Below are 21,724 nucleotides of genomic sequence, written 5' to 3'. Positions count from 1 at the left end.
AGTCCTGTTGGAAGAGTTGTAGTCCTTTGTCCATTGAGGAAATGGGATGGTGTTAATGCTCTGCGGTCGTCTCTGCCATGCACGATGGGGCATGAGTTTAGGGTGGATTTGATGTTCACTAAGACTGTATTTAAGCCCTCTTCATCTATTCGTGTGCAGCCTAGCACCTTTCTAAAGCAGCGTTTGGTAGAACCATTAATCCGTTCTCACCATTCGGGATGTCGCTTAACACATCTTCTTTTACTCCGTGAACAAAGCATCTTCGATCGTGTTCATTTGTTTATATATTGTCTTCATAAATAAAGTAAGGAATTGCTATATAAAGGAGTGTGTTTCAATAATCTCGCTCTCCCGTCACTATCACAATTCACGACACGATATCTATTCAGTTTATATGTACAAAAAGCAGTGGACAGAGCAAGAGAGGAACTAGAAGTTGTAGTAACTATTCATGGGAATAAAATTGACATGTTAAGTTTTGCAGATGACATAGCATTAATTGCATAGAGTGAGGAAGGTTTACAAATGATTTTTCATACGATGAATAAAATACTGGATAAAGAACATAACATGAAAATAAATAAAGATAAAACAAATTTTAGTACGCAGTAGATGAAAAATAAAACATACAGAGATGAAATTGAGAAACAAAACATTACAGGAAGCATTTTAATTTACATATTTAGGAAGTAAAATCGCGAGTGATAGAAGAAGTTGTCGTTGAGATATTGAGTAGGATTGCTCAAGCTAAGAATACTTTTAATAAGAAGAAGAACCTGTTTACAGCAAAAACCATAAGTCTTAATGTGAAGATACGACTGTTGAAGACCTGTGTATGGAGTATTGCTTTATATGGACCACGAACCTGCTACGCTGGCATAGCAGGGGGAGAGGTTATACTCTCAGGTGGCAGATAGGGGGATCCCAACCGGCTTGCCAGCAGACTTGAGGGAAATAAAAACCTTTCGCAGACCAAACACACAACCCCGGAGACGCAGACGAAGAATACATCCACGGTATCCCCTGCCTGTCGTAAGAGGCAACTAAAAGGGGCGACCAAGGGATGATTATATTAGAACCATGAAACTACTTTTGATTAGTACCACCACGCGGGGAACACCATAGGTTGCTTTTACTTGCGCGTAGTACCACTATGTTAGGTACTGAATAGGTTTGTGATTAGTAGCAAACAAGTGCCCGATGGCTTTTGCAGTAACTGTGATTAGTAGCCCTATATAAGCGACACTATGGCATGAGGGAACCCATGGTTCTGGCTTGCATATGATTAGTACCCACTGTATGAGGAACACCACTGGATAGTAGGAGTCCCTGTGGTTAGTACACTTATGTGATGCACACCATAGGTTTGCGTTGCATGTAAATGGCGACACAACATAGGTCGAAATAATAACATTAAGTTATTTATTATACCACCTAATCAATTCTAAATCGTCTTGGATGATTTACATAAATTTGTTACCTAATAGTGGTACATGTTTCGCCTTCCCTGAAGGCATCATCAGCCATAGTCTTCACCTTAAATTAAAAATAAGCATCTAAATAACATGTAATAATGAAATGAATTTTAAAATCTTGAAGAGATTTGAAGTCTCATCACATTGTATTTTTTAAACCATCATTGTTATTTTTAATGTTATTTTACTTCAAATCTCTTCAAGATTTTAAAATTCATTTCATTATTACATGTTATTTAGACGCTTGTTTTTAATTTAAGGTTAAGTCTATGGCTGATGATGCCTTCAGGGAAGGCGAAACATGTACCACTATTAGGTAACAAATTTATGTAAATCATCCAAGACGATTTAGTATTGATTAGGTGGTATAATAAATAACTTAATGTTATTATTTCAAACAAATATCATCAATACGGACCAAAAATGATATTTATTACATGTAACACCGTAGGTCTGTAACACGTTCGAATTTCATTACCTGTGAGTAGTACCATAATGTGTGGAATACCGAGATTGATTAGTACTGCAACATGACAAATACCATGGTTCTACTTTTCTAGTGATAAGTACTGTACCGGGCGGTACACCTCTACGCCGCACATTTGAATTTTCCACCTTAAAGTACTCCTCGACAGGAGAAACAGTGAACTTAAAACTGAACCTACTTAAACCTTTCCTCTGAAGATGTCACTGTGTGAATTTCGACGTCTTTTTGTTTACTATTTATCAAAAAGTTTAGACATTCTCTCACAGATGTCACTGCCTAAAAATTATGATCATGCAGCCTGGTGCGAATTGAAGGAACTTTCTTGAAGAAATTTTGTACTCATAAGTTTTTTTTTACTAAATTTCGTTCTTTCATTTGTGGGTTGGCAATATTAATCTTTTCTTTCCGCCGGTTTTGAACTTAGCCAATCCAGAATTTCTGTAATTCATTTTTGACCAATCGTGTCTTTCTTCTTTGATTTTGAGTGTACTTTCAAGACTGACCAATGAAGTAAGAGGGTGTGGCTTGATTATTCATGAAAGGTCTCGAACATTCCCCGAGGGTATATATACTGCTGATTTTCTTGTCTCTTGGCCACTTCATCAACATCTAACTAAGAGTGTGGACGTGACGCAGGAGGCAGGAAGCGCCTCTTTCATCTGGGAGCAGGTCTTCAAGAAGGTAATGGCCATTTAACATCTTTATTTCTTGCTAGCTCAGCAGTTTAACCCGCGGGAAAGGTCCGAAACCTTCACCATATAACCCATCCCTATAAATATGTAAATTTCTACCAGCTTATGTAAAAACTTAGGTAAATTTGTGACTGTAATTCAGGGATAGAGAGTGATTTACCCTCTCGAGCTCCCCTTCATTTTGGTTTGAGGTGACTACGTTTTGGTAACTGAATTTCTTTTCTTCCATAATGTTCAGATTTCTTTCTTATATGGGTCACCTCCATAGTTTGGGAATAGCCCCTGTTTCATTGGTCTAATGCCTTTTAGGTTTTAAGAAGTTTCATGTAGGAGTGCAAATTTACGCCTCCATTCCTTTTGTATGTCGGGCCATTTACTTAACCTGTTCTTTTTCTGCTAAGGTCCAGTAGGTTGGGTACAAAATATCCCCGTTTCATTTTGTAAGTTGTGCCTTGAGGGTAATTAACGGTAAAGCCTGGTATGGCCTTTAATAGCCTCGAAAAATTGAGAGCGGGTCAACTCTTTTATGTATTGTAAACGTGCCCTGGGAGGCCTGATATTGTAATGAGGAGCAAGGGCTCCGCGTATTAGGGTATTTCTGCTCTTTAAACAAAATTTGGGTTTTGAGCCACCACTCAAAAATTGTAAAACTAAGGGCTGGAAGCCGAAAGGTGTTAAAGATTTAAAATCTGATTTTTTTCTTCTTTCTGAATCTTGATTTTAATTTGCTATGTAATTGTTATCTCACAAAGTGAGGATTTGTTAACTTGTTGCTGTTCAAAGAATATAACCTTCCATTTCTGTTTAAATTCTTTCTTGACAAAGTAGTTAGACCCATTCACCCCAGCACCTTCTTTCACCTCTGCTGATCCACCAACCACAGTAACAAGTACCATTATGAAGAGCCGATGACTTGGATTCGACTACAAGTATAATCGATTCTGTATCGTGCTATAGAAGCAGTCCCTTTGTCAGTAATACTATTGTTTTACGCGAGCTTCTGTGCATGTGGGGCACTGTGAGTCGGTTCCACTGATCGTTTTAAATTCATATCATCCATTCATTCTTCGTCCTCATGTTCTGAATTCTAGTCAGTGGAGGATTTTGGGCTTTTAATTTGTCATTTCATTTTGTCTCATTTCGTACCATTAGGGGCCGATGACCTAGATTTTAGGCCCCTTTAAACAACAAGCATCATCGTCATCATCGCTTATATGGAAGTGAAACTTGGACGTTACGGTGAAAGGGAAAAAAGAGACTACTTGCATTTGAAACTTGGTGCTTTAGGAGATCACTGAAAATTAGTTAGAGAGAAATGGTCACGAATGAAGAGGTGTTTAGAAGAACGCTAGAGAGATGTTGTATGACAGAAATAAAAGACTGTGGGATCATCTAATAGGCCATATATTTAAACACGGTGGGTTATTGATAAAATAATAGAGGGTTCCACAGAGGGAAAGAATAATGGAGGACGACCAAGATTAGAGAACATGATGCAAATATTAGATGACATGAAATGTGATTCCTACTACGAACTGAAAAGGAAAGCCAAGAAACGTGAAAAATGGAGAGCTGCTGCCAACCAGCTTCACGGTTGGTGATAGGCTCCGTGCGTATAGCAATGTGCTGCTGCGGGTGGATACTACGAGAACTGCTTAGAGGCATGTTCATCAACAATTGACTGCAAGGAGCTGGAGTACGTGCGTTATTTACATGCGTTTATTCAATCATTTTGTAGTGCTGTCTTTAGATTATTATTTTTTAATGCCATAATGTCCCAGCTTACTGTTGGGTGCATTAATAGATATTGTAATACAGAGCTTCCTTTCATGATCTAGCAAAATTGATTTCAAAAGATGGTGGATCTTAGCAGCAAATCGCAAGAAGTAACCTGATAAAAACGCTTTAATTAATACAAAATAACTCTTTAGGAAACTTATTTTTTATAAATAGGTTAACATATATGCAAACAAATTATTATATCAATGCTATATTTGCAAAGTAAGCTGCAGTAGGCCATCAGTTTTTAAAGCCCACTAGTAGACACTATTATAGTCTGCGATGTGAAGTGTTTACAGTACACTCTGTCTTCTGGTATCGGCCAGAATAAATTTGTTATTTTCATTGATTTGTCTCAGTCTCAACCTTCGCTTTGACAATATGAAAGTGACAGAGGTATGAGCAATGCTAGTACCGGTAATACAATTCCTTATGCAATCAGTCCCTTTTATGAAAGGTATGAAAATATCGCTCATAGGGTCGATTGGTGCATGAGTTTTCAGTGGGCTTGGCAGACTGATATGTAATAGCAACTTGTGGCTCAGTGAGGAAAGGAACGTAAAACTACCACACTCCTCATTTCTCTAATGTGTCTCTTCAGCGACACTTAGGCTAGCTATGACAGCTGTTGGCAGAGCTGTGGAGGATCAAACCCGCTTTCGGGATGAATACAGAAGATATAAAATACAGCCGCAGTCTTAATGATATGCAGTATAATATTATTAATTATTATTATAATAAGTTAACAATAATAGGTCTAATATATCATATTTCAATACAGAGTAACGTATGTTATAGTATTCGGTCACGACCCCACATAATTAATTTTAAAATGCAGTATATAGAAATATAATTACAGAAATATGCCTACATTACACAATACCACTAGATCACAGAAATAGCTTATTTTGCAAATACGTAATCATACATAAATTCGTGCCCTCGTCCCGATATGGTGCAACTCTCTTCAGGTACAGCCCTATTGGAAATGAGCTGCATGTACAGTTTTAACCACATAACAGTCCTAAAGCCAGTCTTGTATTTCTGGCAGTATCGGAAATCAAACAGGAACCCTTGGACGGTGGCTAATAGCGCTAACCATTACACTACGGACGTGGACTTTATCGTAGGTGCTGTAAATACAGAAATTCTGCATAATGTAAATAATCATTAATTGGCAACTTTGACTGACTTTGACTTTTTTCTCCTCATGTGTAAGTTTCTTTGATAATGGACACCCGATTTCAAAATCAGGAATTTCAATTGGTCCAACATCAAGCCTTTGCCTTTTTATCGGAAAAGATCTTCTGATCTGCTCCCCTTATTAAATTTATTTTTTCTCTGCGTTTGAGTTGCGAGGGCAAGGCCATTCACAGAGTTGTAACTTAAAATCATTTCAGTCTGTCGAACACACAAGTTCAATGTAAATGTTACATTATAAAATAATTGCAAAAACCACACTATTGAACAAGGAATAAAAATACACACCCTAGTAGCATTTACCTTCGCTAACATGATATCTTTTTCGAAAGAGGCCAAAACTATTTCTCTCTGAAGACAGTTGTTGAATGTGTACATGAACAATAATCTCATTATCATCACTACTGACACATAAATCACTACAGTACGTTTCCTTTGTCGTGAAATGATAGGGTAGCTACTGAACCGATGTTTCTCTTATCACATTATCAATTATTGTTACTCTATTGCCATTTCCTGACACATAAATCACTGCAGTACGTTTCCTCTGTCGTGAAATGATAGCCCTTTCAGACCGAGTACGCACAATTGTGCGGGTTCGTATTTTGTTTATCCCTGACCGTATTTGATGTTTTTTCGGCGCTAGACCGGACTGCAGTGATTGTGCGGGACACGTGGCGTCTATTTCAATCGTTTTTAGTATGCGCTTGACCGCCAGGGCGAAGGAAGAAGAGTTTAAAAAGCACAGTTGATCGGCGAGATGGCGAGAAGCAGTAGTGCCAAAAGTAAGTATTTATTTATTGCGTTTATATTAATCTAGAAGCTTTACTGAATACCGGAATATATTCAATGAAGTGTGTACATTGGTTAGTGAACGTAAATTTTGAAGATACATCATCGTATGTGATACGAGGTTTTGAATTTTGATACGCACAATTGTGTGGGTCCTTTTTTTCGGATGTTAGTTTTTATTTTGTAAAATAAACTATCAATATGTGTATTGAGGAGCATTTTAGTCAGTTTTTGACATACAAACAAAAATTCACGCCTCCAGTTTCCTTTCAGGTCTGAAAGGGATAGGGTAGCTACTGAACCGATGTTTCTCTTATCACATTATCTATTATTGTTACTCTATTGCCATTTCCTGCGAACTTTTTTTTCTTGTAAATATGACCATTTTCTCAAAGATCACAAGAATTAGGCTGATAGCTCTCATATAAAACACTCTGAAGTTCCACTGTTATTATTTAGTTGACCATTACAACACACCGTGAGGCTACAGCAGATAGCGCTGCGACATACGATAACTTACAATGTTCACAACATGCAGCGCAGTGGTGCATTTCTCTCATTTATGCGCGGAGCCTATAGAAAGAGAAGAAATTAATTATAATGGGAGATCTGAACATATGTGTAGGAAGAGAAGAGATTCTGGGACCATATGGATATGGCAACAAGAATAAAGAAGGGGATATTTTAATGGACTTTGGCCAAAGGAAGCAACTAATAATAGGAAACACATGGTTCAGGAAGAAAAATAGCCAGAAGATTGTCAGATGTGGATGGGGAGACAGAAGAATGAAAAGAACTTTCATTGATTACATATGAGTCGTCCAGTTGCAAAACCTGTTAAGTCCATTTTTTTCTCAAAATGAGTTATCACTGCCATTGTATGCAGATCATCAAACACACTCCAGCAATGTAATATGTGAGCAAAGGCCATTTAATCCATGCGTTTAAAGGTGACAAATAACGAAACTGCTGCAAAAGTTATATCCAGCGTGTGTTATGCAGCAAAGCTCGTTATGTCGCAGAACCCTGTAGGAGGATCATACTTACACGAACAAAATCAGGCAACTGTGTAAGTGAAGTAAACTATAACAGCGATTGTGTTGGAAGCAAAAAGCATATTGAACCATGGGAAACCCTTTTCTGCTATTGTGCCACTACCAGTGGAGGAAGCTCAACGACCTGTAACATTACGGGAAAGAGTGGATAAGGAACGATGACCTCACGTTCTACAAGGCACTGTTTGACCAGCGGCAAAATTCAAAGAGTGATGTGCCAGACTATGACATTGATGTGGGAGATTTTGTTGAGGACAATAACGGATTGTTAATATAACTGTACAAAATGTTAAAGAACTTATAAAACGTTTTGAATGAGTGATGATTTCTTGATGTAATCATTAAATCAAAGAGAGGGGATTATTCAAACAGTGATGTGCCAGACTATGACATTGATGTGGGAGATTTTGTTGAGGACAATAGTGGATTGTTAATATAACTGTACAAAATGTTAAAGAACTTATTTCTTGATGTAATCATTAAATCAAGGAGCGGGGATTAGATATCAAAACGTAATAGTAATAGTTTAAAACGTAGCTACTAAAACACTTTCACCATAAATCTGCACACTCTATTCCATGTACTGCTGCACATACCTTTTATCTCCACAAAACTGCTGCAAAACTCATTATGTCCAAATGTTTTTTGCAAATAACATTGGTTCTCTCAGTTAAATTTTGTGGATATTTTGCGATATGACGAAGATGAACGCTTACTGTTTAATTACAAAATTTCAACCTCCTATCTTTGTTGCATAACAAATAACAGTTTTTTGCGCTTCCTGAAAAATTTATCTGCACATACAGTAACTGGTTTTGCAACTCGACGACTCATATTACAGTAGTGGAAAAAGGACATCAGAAAGATTTTATGGATTTTACAGCTATGCCTGAGGAAACCTTTGGAGGTGACCATAGAGCAGTGATAGCAAAGTTGAAGGTAGGCAGGGGTCACAAACTACAAGAAAGATTAGGGTCTGGAGATTGAAAGAAAGGGAGATTCGGGAGGAGTTCAGCAAAGAATTACAAAAACTGATGCCAAGGACAGATATTAGTCATTTTGAACATGAATGGAATACAGCAAACTCCCGATTGCAGATCATCCGTACTTAGTTCGGCGATAAAATAAAAAATGAAGTCTGAAGTATTGTATTCTGTTATAATTAGAACAAACGTTTTAATTTAAAATGCACTCTTGTGCATGTGACTCATGTTTTACTGCCAGAAGGCGCTACGGGCACCATTCGTACATTATACGTTATAATTCTCATGTTAGGCCCGTATTGAAATGTACGTAAATACAAAGTATGTTACAAGTGTTATTTTTAATATCCACCTATTCAATACAAAGAGATCTAGTAAATTAAGAATTAAATCTTATCATAAAAAGTTACAAGGGGCATGTTTCGCCTATTTTAAGGGCATCATCAGCCTCCAACTCAAACCTGAAAGGTGAATAATCAGGATCCTGATTGTTCTTACCAATCGTAAAAAGAGGATATCAATGTAGGTGTTTGTCTAACATAAAATTATTAGAATGTCCTTGGTTAAAATCATAGTATCAAGGAGCATGTCGCAAGTTCAAGATTACACTCTCCGGAGCGCTGAGTCAATGCGCCCAAAACCTGTTGAGGGTAGAGCAATAAACAGCTCAATCTTTATAATGAAGTAGAAATGTGTTTCCTTGATTACACTCTCCGGAGCGCTGAGTGAATGTGCCCAAAACTTGTTGAGGTAGAGCAATAAACAGCTCAATCTTTATAATGAAGTAGAAATGTGTTTCCTTGAATAGGTACTCCTATTGGAGGATAAGAAAAAGTAAAGCTGATAGACTGTTAAAGATGTTAATTTCGTATGTAAAGACAACAGTCTTCTTTAAGTAGCTGTTCAGTTGTCTACAGTCGTATTTAACTGGCTTGAAGGAGTGAAAGTCAGATGTGTTAAGATAACTGTCTTCTTTAAGTAGTCGTATTTATCTTGCTTGAAGGAGCGAAAGTCGAAGGTATATTGACATTGGTTAGAGCTTTTTGGTGTAAAGTCTGTAACAAGAGGAGAGTGAATGCTTAGGAAAGGTATTTTTGAAGAGAATGTGGGTTTAAAAAGAAAAAATGGAGAATGTATAAACACTTACCCTTTCGTCTGTAAAGATGTAAATCAGTTATGGAAAGGTTAGTTGAAGAAAAACAATGTTATGTGTAAGTTCATTTATTTTCTTGACTGTTATGGTGTTAATCAGTTGCTATGGTAGTGTTGAAATGACTGACACTTGTGCGTCTAGTATTGTATCGATGTGAGATTGGTGGAGGAGGGTGTGATGAAAGGGGTAGGCGGGGCGTTAAGTTCATGTGTTGTTGGTTGCGAGAGATTTGCGTTGTCGGACAGGGAGGGAGTGAGTCGTGTTTAGTTGCAGGAGATTTGCGGGGGCGGACATGAAGGGAGTCGTGTTAGTTAAAGTAGTGGAGGTTCTAGAAGATGTTAATTTAAGATTTTTAAGAATGTAGTTATGTTTTGAATTTAGTGTTTGTAATAATTTGGGTAAACTTTTGTACAATGGATTTTTGACTTCAGTTAAATCATTGAGGTTTAGATATTTGTTGTAGTATTGGTCCAAAAATATATAGATGGTTTCAAGTTCATTCATCAACTTTCCTTTGTCCACTCTTTTAATAATTGTGAGGTCTTGTTCTATCGTTGTGAAGTGATGTCCTGTTTCTTTCATATGGGAGCTCATAGCTGAAAATTTATTCTGCTTATTGGCATTATAGTGTTCTGAGCACCTAGTTTGAAAACTCCGGCCTGTTTGACCAATATAAGAGATGTTGCATTGCGTGCAGGTGAGCCTGTACATGCCTGAGCCTGAGTAAATGTTTTTGTTTGAATTGGCTGTGTTGTGATTTAAAAATTTTTGGTTAGTGTTTGTTGTCCTAAAAGCTATACTGGTATTTTTGTTTTTTATTGGATTCAAGACCTGGTGAAAGTTTGGATTGTTGTACGTGAAGGTAACAAATTTGGATTTTTTGGATTTGTCAGGGATGAGGTTTGTTATTAATTTGATTTTGACTTTATTTATTAAAAGGTTAATCATTTCAGGTTTATATCCATTGATTTTTGCTAAATCCTTTATATAATTTAGCTCTGTTTCAAGGTTCTTGGGTGTTAGAGGAATTTTTAAAGCTCTGTAAATTAAACTGTGAAAATTGGCCAATTTATGGGAGTTACGATGTAAAGAAGTGTTTTTGATTGTTAATGGGGTGGTATTCGAGATTATATAGTAAGTTTCCAGATAAAAAATTATTTTCCAAATTCTTAGTTAAAACTTTCAGAATTTTTAAAAAATTTTAGCATAAAAATTAAATTAATAATATTTCAAAAAAATCATTAAAAGGATTCCCAGTTAAAATATGAATAACTTGTACATAAATAAAACCATTAGAGTAAAAATGTGCATCTTCAGCAAGAATTACAAGAAAATGTTCAATTATGGTACTTCTTCCTGATACGTTTCTGCTTATGCAGGTCGTTCAAATTATGGTACTTAATGAACTTAATTACAACTACATTTTACACTATTAAATATTTTACATATGAACTGCAGTTCTTTAAAACCAACCTTTTTAATTAAACCGTAATATATGACCATGCCTGTTGTGGGCTCTCAATGATTATGGTGAAATAGAGTGGGGTACCCTTTTAGTATACCAAATTTTCTAATAGGAGATTGAAGTGCATAATAAATTACAACTCCCTTTTAAAAGTAGGTCGCATTAAATTAAATCAAGAAAAATAAAAAAGGAACGGGAAATATCCCAACCAAGAAATTTAAAACTCCTCGAATGGCAGAAGGTAAAAGAGGAAACATGAAAATTTACAAGTTTGCAACATGCCTAAACATGGCATATTCACGGAAGAAAAATAATAAATTTTTGCAAATCACTTTTCTTAAATTTCACCGTAAAGGTTATTTAATGTGAGGTACTTGTAAACACAGTCACCATCAATCAAAGACTTAGCGTATACACAACTCGAAGCGTCTAATCAATGATGCTATTCGGAAGACAATGACAAACTTATGTGGGTGATGCAATGCATATCTTATCAGTGCACATTATCTTGTCCCAACAGTGGAATTACCGTTATAAAATAATGCAAAAATGACAATAACAAGAATATAAGTTACAAGAAAATGAGCAAATCCATAACGTTAAAGAGAATGACTCCCCAAAAGGATAAATATCACCTTCAATATTCTGTAGAAAATGATTGAGTTGGACTACTAAAGGAACTCAAGTGTAAAAATATTACAAAGAAATTAGGTTAAGTAGTACACAATTATGGCCTTCAAATTTAAATATCTGTAATAATAATAAAAATGTGAAATTAAACATTAGCAGCACTCTGAACAGTCTTTAAGTAATAATACCAGGCAACATCAGCTATTTATGGTGACCACAAGTGTAGTTTTTTTGTTTTTAAGTTTAAATACATATACATGGTTACGATACTTCGTAGCATATCACTTGAGAATTTCGAAGGAAACACTTTTAAGTTTCTTCAAATATTATTTCAACCAATGAAGCTCAAATTTTAGGCAATTCCGTTTAGTACCAAAGGTAATAACATATTTTGTTTACGTGGCATGCTTAATAATGCAATCCATCATTTTTGAATTTTGTGTGTACTCTGTGCACCAAGACGGTTATAGTAGATGAGATACTATAAGTTTTTCGAAACTTGACCCCCAAGTGGTCCATAAATAATCCTAATAGGCACCCTTTTTAAATAGTAGCACAACTCACAGTAGATAGAAAACAATAGAATTCAAAGTACACCTAGCTGAAGAATACATAAAAAGACTAAAATAACTTTTAACACCAATAAAGTTGAGTATTTAAAAGAAAAACACCATTTTACATAACAGACTCCAAAGCCTGTTCACCCCCATAACTAGGGTGGTAAGTAGTCATTTCGTCAAGCCAAAAATGGCTTGACAGAGTTTCGCTCCAAACGCAGCCATTCTTGATGATGGCCGGATCGCAATTGCCCGTCCACAGAGTAGTGCACTACCACACGCAATTAGACAGTTGACCGTCACAAGGCATTGGGTGGTGTGAATAAAAATGGGTCTAAGCGAGTGAGAGTGTCTTCTTGCCGATGAGCTTCCACTCCGCATTTGCGGTGAATAAAAAAAAAAGCGGAAGCACAGCGTCTGGAGCAGCCGCTTGGTGTCACTGATCAAGGTCGTGCACGTGCCATGTATATACCTTAGACTGTGATAACACTTCAGTGACTTCCGGGTAGTTCAATGCTTAACATGGCAGATGACAGTGTGGAATTCCAGTCCACTTTTATCTCCATTTTAAAGGAACATACAATTATCTTTTCAAAGTCACAGTTACCGGATAAGAAGCACAAGAAAACAAGTGTAATAAATGCAGTTCAGTGTGAACTGCTCGCTAAATTTAACTTGAACATTGGCTGAATGGTCAGCATTGAGGCCTTCGGTTCAGAGGATCCCGGCTGGGTCAGTGATTTTAATCGCCTCTGATTAATTCTTCTGGCCCGGAGATTGGGTTTTTGTGTTTATCCCAATACTTTCCTCTTCATATTCGCACAACACACTATACTACCAACCATCACATAAACACGCAATAGTGATTACATTATGGAAACCCTTTCTTCTGGGGAACATGTCGTCCCTTATGTATTGAGGAACGGGGTTTTGTGTTGCCCGTCAAGGCACGACCAAAAGATGAAAGTAGTGGTTCCAACTGTCCTTGTACCTATGATCTTCAAGTACTACCACGAGACCCCATTAGGGGGGCATTTAGGCATCTTCAAAATTCGAGAAAAGATCCGAGAGATGTTTATTTGGAAAGGTATGGACGGTGAAATTCGTGAGTTGGTAAAGGCTTGTAAATCTTGTTTGCTTAGTAAACCCATCTTGTCCACTAAGCTAGGTCTATTATCTTCTCATCAAGTGTCGCGCCCCATGGAATGCCTCTATATAGACTACGTCGGGCCCTTCCCCCAATCAAAGGGGAACGCCAACAAATTCATTCTTGTGTGTGTAGATGGTTTCACTAGGTTTTCCTGGTTATTTCCGACTAAGCTGGCTACCTCAGTCCACCATTTCTTGTTTAAATACCGTTTTCGCTTCCTTTGGTCCATGTCAACATATAGTTTCTGATAATGCTAAGGCATTTACATCCAACCTCTTCCGTAAATTCTGTTTTGATCTGTCTATATCACATGTAACTACATCGGCGTATTATCCTCAACCATTTCTGGCTGAGCGAGTCAATCATAATCTGAGATCGGCTCTCATTGCATATCATCATGATGATCATTCCAGGTGGGATATGTCCCTGCATTGGTTGGCCTTTGCTTTGAATTCGGCAGTTCATGAGTCCCATAAGTTCACCCCTGCTTCTCTGATGTTTAAATTTGTGCCTAACATGCTGCTCTCCAACCTTTGGTTACTTAAGGATATTCTACCAGAGACAATAGATTCCGATAATATTAGAGATCTATGGAAGAAGGCTAAGGCCAATCTTAAGGTGTCACATGAAAAGGTTAGGGAAAGATATGATCGTGGACGGAGGCCCACCAATTTAAAAGTAGGAGACCAAGTCATGGTTAGAAACTTTGTTCCCGCAGGCAAGCTTGCCCCCAGATTTCATGGGCCGTGCATCATCTTGGATTTCCTGACTCCGGTTACCTTATTAGTAAGCAATCCAGCCACAGAGAGGATATTTAGAGTTCACCTATCCCGGGTGAAACCTGTGTAATGTCTTTGTTAACTTAGTCATCAACGTTTAGCAGCAGTTTGAAGGTTATATTTTTTTGGGAGGCCTTCTGCCCCAAATCATTTTATTTTGTTATATACATATAATCTATATGTATGATCTTCCCCTCTGGTTTCCCTGCTGTCCATTCCTCAGTGGCCATTACCAAGCCCTCATCTCCTGCATATCCACACTATTGGCATAAAAACATCTTCCATGCCGCCCCACCTCAGCATCACCAATAAAGATCGTACCCTCTAAATCTCAAGTCACCAACAATACTTTTCTGTTGCCGAGATCTTACTGTTTCAGTGCCCCCGCAGCCATTCGCCGCCGTACGGCCACTGAAGTGGGGTACGGGCCCACTCCACTCCTGTGAAGAATCCTTGTGCATGGCGTGCCGGAGCCCATCTCCCGGCAAAGGCTGAAGTGCAGCGCCACTACCGCCAACTCACCTCGGGACTGGATATATACTTCTGATCTGCGGTGTCCATCAACACGACTATCCCTCTCATAGTAGCGGGAGAGGTGTATCTGAGGATACTTGAGGAGTCCGGGCGACCACAACTGGATATTGGCAGCTGCGGTAGTACTTGCCGTCAAAATTATCAACATGTATTTCACATTCTACTGCAACAAAGACACTCTAAAGCTGGAGTTAAACTACCTTCTACCTATCTACTTTAAAAAAAAAAAAAAAAAAAAAACTTAGAAAATTTTCTTCAACTGAAAATATTTTTTTCAAAATTCTTCTGTGTCACCCCTTGGAAGGACATTTGCGGTGGGGGGGGAGGTCTGTACTGGGAGGTACATCCCAATGCCACGCATTTAAATCTTGCGCCTAAAAGAACTCCTCTGCCGGAGAAACTGTGAAATTGAAACTGGACCAACTCAGAAGATGTCACCACAGAAATGTGATGTTATTTTGTTATTGTGAAGTTTCCTGAACTGACTGCTTTTCTACTTAGTTTGTTTGTCATTCATCAAGAAGTTTGGACATTCTTCCATAGATGTCACTGCTAAAAACTATGATCATGTATCCTGGTGCGAAGTGAAAAAACTTTTGATTTAAAGAAGTTTTGTATTCATAAGATTTTTTTCTAAATGATGTTCATTTATTTTTGGGTTGGCAATATTGATCTTTGCTTTCCGCCAGTTTTGAATCTAGCCAATCCCAAATTTCTGTAATTCATTTTCAACCTATCACAGCCTTCTTCTCCGATTTTGTGTGTAACCTTTAAATCAACCAATAAATTGTGAGGGCATGGCTGGTTTATTCGTGAAAGGTCTCTAACTTTCCCCGAGGGTTTATAAACTGTGGATTTTCACGTTTCTTGGCCAGCTTACTAAGTGCGTGTGTCAAAGCAGGAGGCGGGGGGGGCCTCTTTCATCAGGCAGCAGTACACCGACAAGGTAATGGCCACATAACATCTTTGTTTCTTGCTAGCTCTGCAGTTTAACCTGAGGGAAAGGTCCGAATCCTTAACTATGTAACCAAGTTTTCCTACAGATGTAACTTCTGCCGACTAATGTAAAAACTTCATAAAAGTCTTTAACGGTAAATCGGGGATAGAGAGCGATGAACCCTCTCGAGCACCCCTTCGTATTGGTTTGAGGTGACTACGCTTTGTAACTGGTTTTCCGTGGTTTCCCATTTTCACACCAGGCAAATGCTGGGGCTGTACCTTAATTAAGGCCATGGCCGCTTCCTTCGCACTCCTAGCCCTTTCCTGTCCCATTGTCGCCGTAAGACCTATCTGTGTCGGTGCGACGTAAAACAACTAGCAAAAAAAAAACTGGTTTTCTTCCTTTCTGTAATGTCTTAATTTATTCTTATATGAGTCACCTCCATAGTTTGGGAATAGCCCCTGTTTCTCCGGTCTAGTGCCCCTTAGGTTTTAATTGAATTGAATTTATTGATCATATCTAGGAGTGCAAGTATCCGCCTCCTTTCATTTTGCGTTTGGGCCATTTATTTAACATTTTTTTTTTTTTCCCTTTTACATGAAGGCCCAGTAAGTTGGGTATTAAATACCCCTGTATAATCATTTTCCTATTGTAAGTTGTGCCTTTGTGCCTTCAGAGGCCAGATTTTGTAAGTTGGTGTTGCCTTGAATCGGCTTGGAGAACTGAGAGCCTGTTAGCTCTTTTTCAAAGTAAGATTACTGTAGGACTATGCCTCTGGGAGGCTAGATGTTGAATTTTGGGAGCAAGTGCTCCATGAATTTAGGGGTATTTCTGCCCTTTGAACAAATTTTTGCTCGTTTGTAAATTTGAGCTGGGAGCTCAAAAATTGTAAAACTACGGGCTTGAAGCCCAAGAGTGTTAAAGTTCTGATATCTTGGATTTTTTTTTGTATTTTATACCTGAAACGGCATTGTTCTCTCACTAAGTGAAAAGTTGTCAAGGTTTTTTTTAAAATATAACCTTCAGTTTAGGTTTTAAATTCTTTTCTTGACATTGTAGTTAGACCCATTCATCCCAGCACCTTCTTTCACGTCTTCTGCTCCACGGGTAACTCCGTAACAATTTCCAAATAGGTTTTAGATTTTATATCCTTTAGAGTTTCTTTGCGAAAACTTTACGTATAAAATGTGTTCCCTACACTATCAATCCGAGAGGCTGGTGTGACCGTTGCAAATCAAAGGAAGCATTCATTTTCAAAATTCTGCAATACAATATTGATCACCGTCACAGTATAATGCTGTTTTTTTTTTTTTTTTCAGTATACTAAGCTAATTTGAGTTGTATGTCACCAGAAATACAGCTAATAATGTTCAGCTCTCAAAACTTGCCCGGCGGGTAAAGTCTTATCGGGCCCTCGAAGTGGCCGATAAATTACATGCCGGGTAACGACCATTTATGCTGCCGATAGCGCTACCTGGGAGTGGTCGAACGGAAACATCCTTTTACGCGGTGGGCAAGTTACATGCTACTTTACCAGTAGGTGGTAGAACCAGCCCTTAGTGAAATAGAAAAATGCCTTCAGAAAATTGGCATCCCACAGGAAATTATTCAAGATCGACTCCAGTTCAAAAAAGCAGTCGACAACCATCATTTTTCTGAGAAAATGAATACCAGGACCAATAAATCATGGACTGAAAAAGCAGTCAACCATCATTTTGCTGAGAAAATGAATACCAGGACCAATAAATTATGGACTGAAGAAATGAAGAAACTGTTCAGTGCCTAGATAAAGAGATTTTGGGAGAAGAAAAATATCAGCTAAGTAAGTTTTATCGCACTCCACAGATGGACATAATGCTGTAAAAAATAAAAATAAAAAACACTAAAATTATGGTTGCTCAAAATAACATGAAAACATGTCCTTAAAAGACTTCCAAGTCGTCACTATATAAATTAAATCACATATCAAGAAAACACAACAGTTCTAACTCCATACTATAAAACCGTTAAAACTATATAATTCTTTAATTCACTAATGCTCATTAAATATTCCTTAATCATTAAAAACAATTTAAAATACGGCATTGTTTATAATAATAGGCTATAATTACAACTCTGGGAAGATCCATAACGTCGCTGGAATGTAGCATAATGGAAAGTTACAGTAAACAAGCCAGCTGGCGCCACACCATTGCCAATGTATTGCACAATGTTGCGCTCCTAGTTGGACCATTGCGAAGAACCACATTGAGGATTACTTCATTAATATAAGTTGTAATGTTTCAACAAATATTGGAAGAGTGGATCTAGATTTTAACATAAATGGTTTTATACTTTTCAATTCATAAGTTTCAAGAACAAAACACGTTGTTTTACTTTAAGTTATTTCTTAGGTATAATATGTTGTATGTTTTCTTTTTCATTATTTTTCTGAATTTTACTTACTCATATATTAGTTTGGACAGACTGAATAACCTAACAGTTATAAATTAACTGAGTTGAAACTGTAATGAAATGGCTTCCACTATAATAAATTTTGAGGAGAGAGGGATTTATTAAAGAAATAATCAATCGTCCGTCCTCCAATGAGCATGACTGTTTGGATCCAGAATACAGTCAAGGTTACAATTTCAATAGAATTTAAAAGCATAAAAAAGTGGAAATTTATTATTGTTAATGGTGTTATTGTCTTTTTTTTTCCTCCAGGGGGTTGGGCGAGGCATGTTAATCACGTTCTCATGTATAGATGGAAATGAATGATTTGTAGAGAGTATCTCAGAATCTGTATTACTATTTTTCCTATATTGCAGAATGAAACTTTCAACTTTTGTTGTAAGGTCGATGTCTGACTAGAAAGGGTGCCTCTTGCTCTGAATAGCAGGCCTTTAATAATCCCACCGATCGATAGGTATTTTAACTTTGCTAACAGGTGAGGCAACACTGTTGATGAATGGGATTTTCCGAATGTGCAGGCAAGCATGATACATAAATAGCTTGCTCTTCTAGGTCCACATCCCAAGCCTGTTTCAAGTCTCTTTCAAAGTGAATGGTGGGATCTAAGACCTTTGTTTTACTGTCCTTTCGATGGCTATGTCAACTCTCTGATTACAGGCATTGGTAGAGATGCAGTGAACCTCCTAGTGCACTTATCATTCATGCTGTATCAAGGCTTGAGCATTAAGCATACTGATGACAGTATAATGCTAGAGCACCACTTAAATAGAAGTGAGATAGTTTATGTATTTCTGAATTTATGTATTTCTCTACCAAAAAATAGAGAATAATCTATTTTTAAGAGTCCATATCATAACTACAGATCCAATAGCAGCAGAATTTGCCTCTAATTATTTTGGACTTCAAAACATGAAAAAGGTAATAGTTTTTATTCATGACCGGAAGAGATACATTTTAAATGAAAGGAAAGAACCCAGGGCTGAAGAATTAAATATTTGCACCTCCATCTTTAATGGTGCTTAAGTGTATTAAGAGTTTTGAATCAGTAGATTTACTGACACACTTTTGAGATCTGTTTAAGACAAAATTATGTTTTCTTTGCATCCATATTAAGTCCTGTATGATATTAGAGTACACTAAATTGATTATTTTATGTGGATCTTTCTTTCTCTTGCCCTGCCCTTATTTTAATTTCTGTTAATGTTTATCAGTGTACTCATTTTGCTTTGGCTTTCTGATTTATTTTTCAGACAATGGAGGAAAGGGACAAAAATCTCAAAAGGAAAAGAACCCAACCTGAATTTTACAGAGGTAGTGATTATCATAATCAGATTAGAGATTGGTCAAACAGAGAAAAGGCTCAACTTTTGCAAGCTCTAAGGAAGTATGGCTATTTGAACATGAAAGAACTGTGTAGAGCTGTACCAACTAAAAGTAAAGAGAAAATTAAAATGTTTATTGGCTTGTGGTTCAAAACAGCTCGAACTTCTTTATCTCATGGGAATATAAACTTAGTTGTGAGAGATGCCATAAAGTCACAGTTGCTAGAAGGCAGCAACCTGAACACTAATGAGAAATGTCCCATCGATCAGTGGCTAGAAAAACTTGAAGCTGCGCAACCAGTCAGTGGCTACAATGAAATTAAATGCTTGCCAATAGCCAAGTCTTTTCTCTACATTTCCAAATTTGAAGAACATCCAGATCCACAGGATTCTGGTGGAATAGATTTCAGGTTTGTAACAATATTTTTTCCATTTGATTTAATGAGAGTAGTTTGTGGGATTTCACAAAATAAAATTCTGTTTTCTTTCCATCCATTTATTGACTACTTTTAAAATATGCTATAGGAACAGAATTATGTACAATATAGAATAGTGGCGTAGTCACTCAGTAGACTGAGTGTTGAGATTTCCATGGACCTGGTTGAGTGGCTCACACATTTGAGGCGCTGGCCTTCTGACCCCAACTTGGCAGGTTTGATCCTGGCTCAGTCCGGTGTTATTTGAAGGGGCTCAAATACGCAAGCCTTGTGTCGGTAGATTTACTGGCACCGAGCTTGATAGCTGCAGTCGCTTAAGTGCGGCCAGTATCCAGTATTCGGGAGATAGTAGGTTCGAACCCCACTGTCGGCAGCCCTGAAAATGGTTTCCCATTTTCACACCAGGCAAATGCTGGGGCTGTACCTTAATTAAGGCCACGGCCGCTTCCTTCCCACCCCCAGCCTTTCCCTGTCCCATCGTCGCCATAAGACGTACACTCCATCGTCTTGCATTTCAAGCCATTAACCCTTTGCATCACTGATATCACTAAGATGTAGTGTAATGGTGCAAACTACAAAACCTGGAACACTGTGATGTTAAGCAACTAGCAAAAAAAAAAAAAAAGATTTACTGGCACGTAAAAGAACTCCTGCGGGACTAAATTCTGGCACATCAGCGTCTCCAAAAACAAAAGAATTTAGTGGGACATAAAGCCAATAACATTGTTATTATTAGATTTCCATGGAATGAAGAGCAAATTAAAAACTTAAAATGAAATTTAAATATTATTATACCAGGTGGAAGGTAACTCATGCAACAAAGTAACACAGGTAATAGATTGTGGGGAGAGGATCACAGTGTTCCAGGTTTTGTAGTTTGCACCATTACACTATATCTTAGTGATATCAGTGATGCAAAGGGTTAATGGCTTGAAATGCAAGACGATGGAGTGTACAAATATCTAGGAATAAGTGTCGGAATAAATGCTTATTGGTTATTTGTCCTGTATATCAATGCATTTAGCAGTAAAAAATTGAAAAATTTATGACTTGAATGGTAGCAAAGAACATGTGGCAATGCACCAAACAGTGCACAAAGTCGGCAGCCTCTTTGTGATCATAAGCCATGGGACCTCCGTTTTTATGTGAAATCCGACCCACGGAATGTGATATTTCCTTTTGTAAATCCCACATGCGTCGACCAGGAATCAAACCCAGACTCCCTTGATGAGCAGTGACGCCACTGGGATTGTTTCTATTATACCCCATTTTATTTTGGTTTTCCTGGTGCATCAAGGGTTGTAGGAGATTTGGCAGAGTGTTACAGCTGGGTGCCCTTTTTGATGCCAACTATTAGAGGAGAAATGCTGCGTGTCTTATGTGCTGCGTACAAGTGTTGAAGACTACAGAAACACCTGTCACCTAGCTATAGGAATACAAAGTAATGATCTCTGGCCCAGACGGGACTCAAACCTGGGGCCTTGGGGATGGAAGGCTAGTACAGTAGCCATTCAGCTATGCAGCCAGACATTTGTCTTCTCATTATGATACTTTTTATCATTGCGCTGCCCAACACGAGCAGCATGGCACAGTTGTCAGTGGATGTTATTCCGGTGAGTTTGCTGCAGTCTGATGGCGAGCGGTTTGAATCCCACTGCCGGCCATCTTGAAGATAATGTTCCATGGTTTCCCATTTTCACCTTCAGGTTACGAGTAAGGGGCAAGAATCATCATCATTGGAATAGGCCAAGTTACACTTGATGTCATTCCAGCTGTAATGTCTGGCTCCACGACTAAATGGTTAGCGTGCTGGCCCTTGATCACAGGTGTCCCGAGTTCG

General features: G+C 37.8%; 1 protein-coding gene across 8 annotated transcripts in view; it reads left to right on the top strand.

Moving 5' to 3' along the window:
• LOC136873675 (uncharacterized) overlaps positions 1 to 21,724 on the top strand; it is an 82,433-nt gene that overhangs the window by 23,982 nt on the left and 36,727 nt on the right. For 7 of the 8 annotated variants that reach the window (XM_067146784.2, XM_068228005.1, XM_067146781.2 and 4 more), the window contains exon 2: positions 19,376 to 19,857. In XM_067146784.2, coding sequence (XP_067002885.1) covers positions 19,379 to 19,857 — 479 coding nt within the window. In that variant the 5' untranslated portion in view covers positions 19,376 to 19,378. Of the gene's footprint in view, positions 1 to 19,375; positions 19,858 to 21,724 lie in introns of those variants that run through there. The other variant, XR_010860154.2, reaches the window with a different exon arrangement.

Source organism: Anabrus simplex, chromosome 5 (assembly GCF_040414725.1).
Source record: "Anabrus simplex isolate iqAnaSimp1 chromosome 5, ASM4041472v1, whole genome shotgun sequence".
Classification (NCBI taxonomy): Eukaryota; Metazoa; Arthropoda; class Insecta; order Orthoptera; family Tettigoniidae; genus Anabrus; species Anabrus simplex.
The sequence above is the reverse complement of the archived record's forward strand: the minus strand, read 5'-3'. Positions and strand labels throughout refer to the sequence as shown.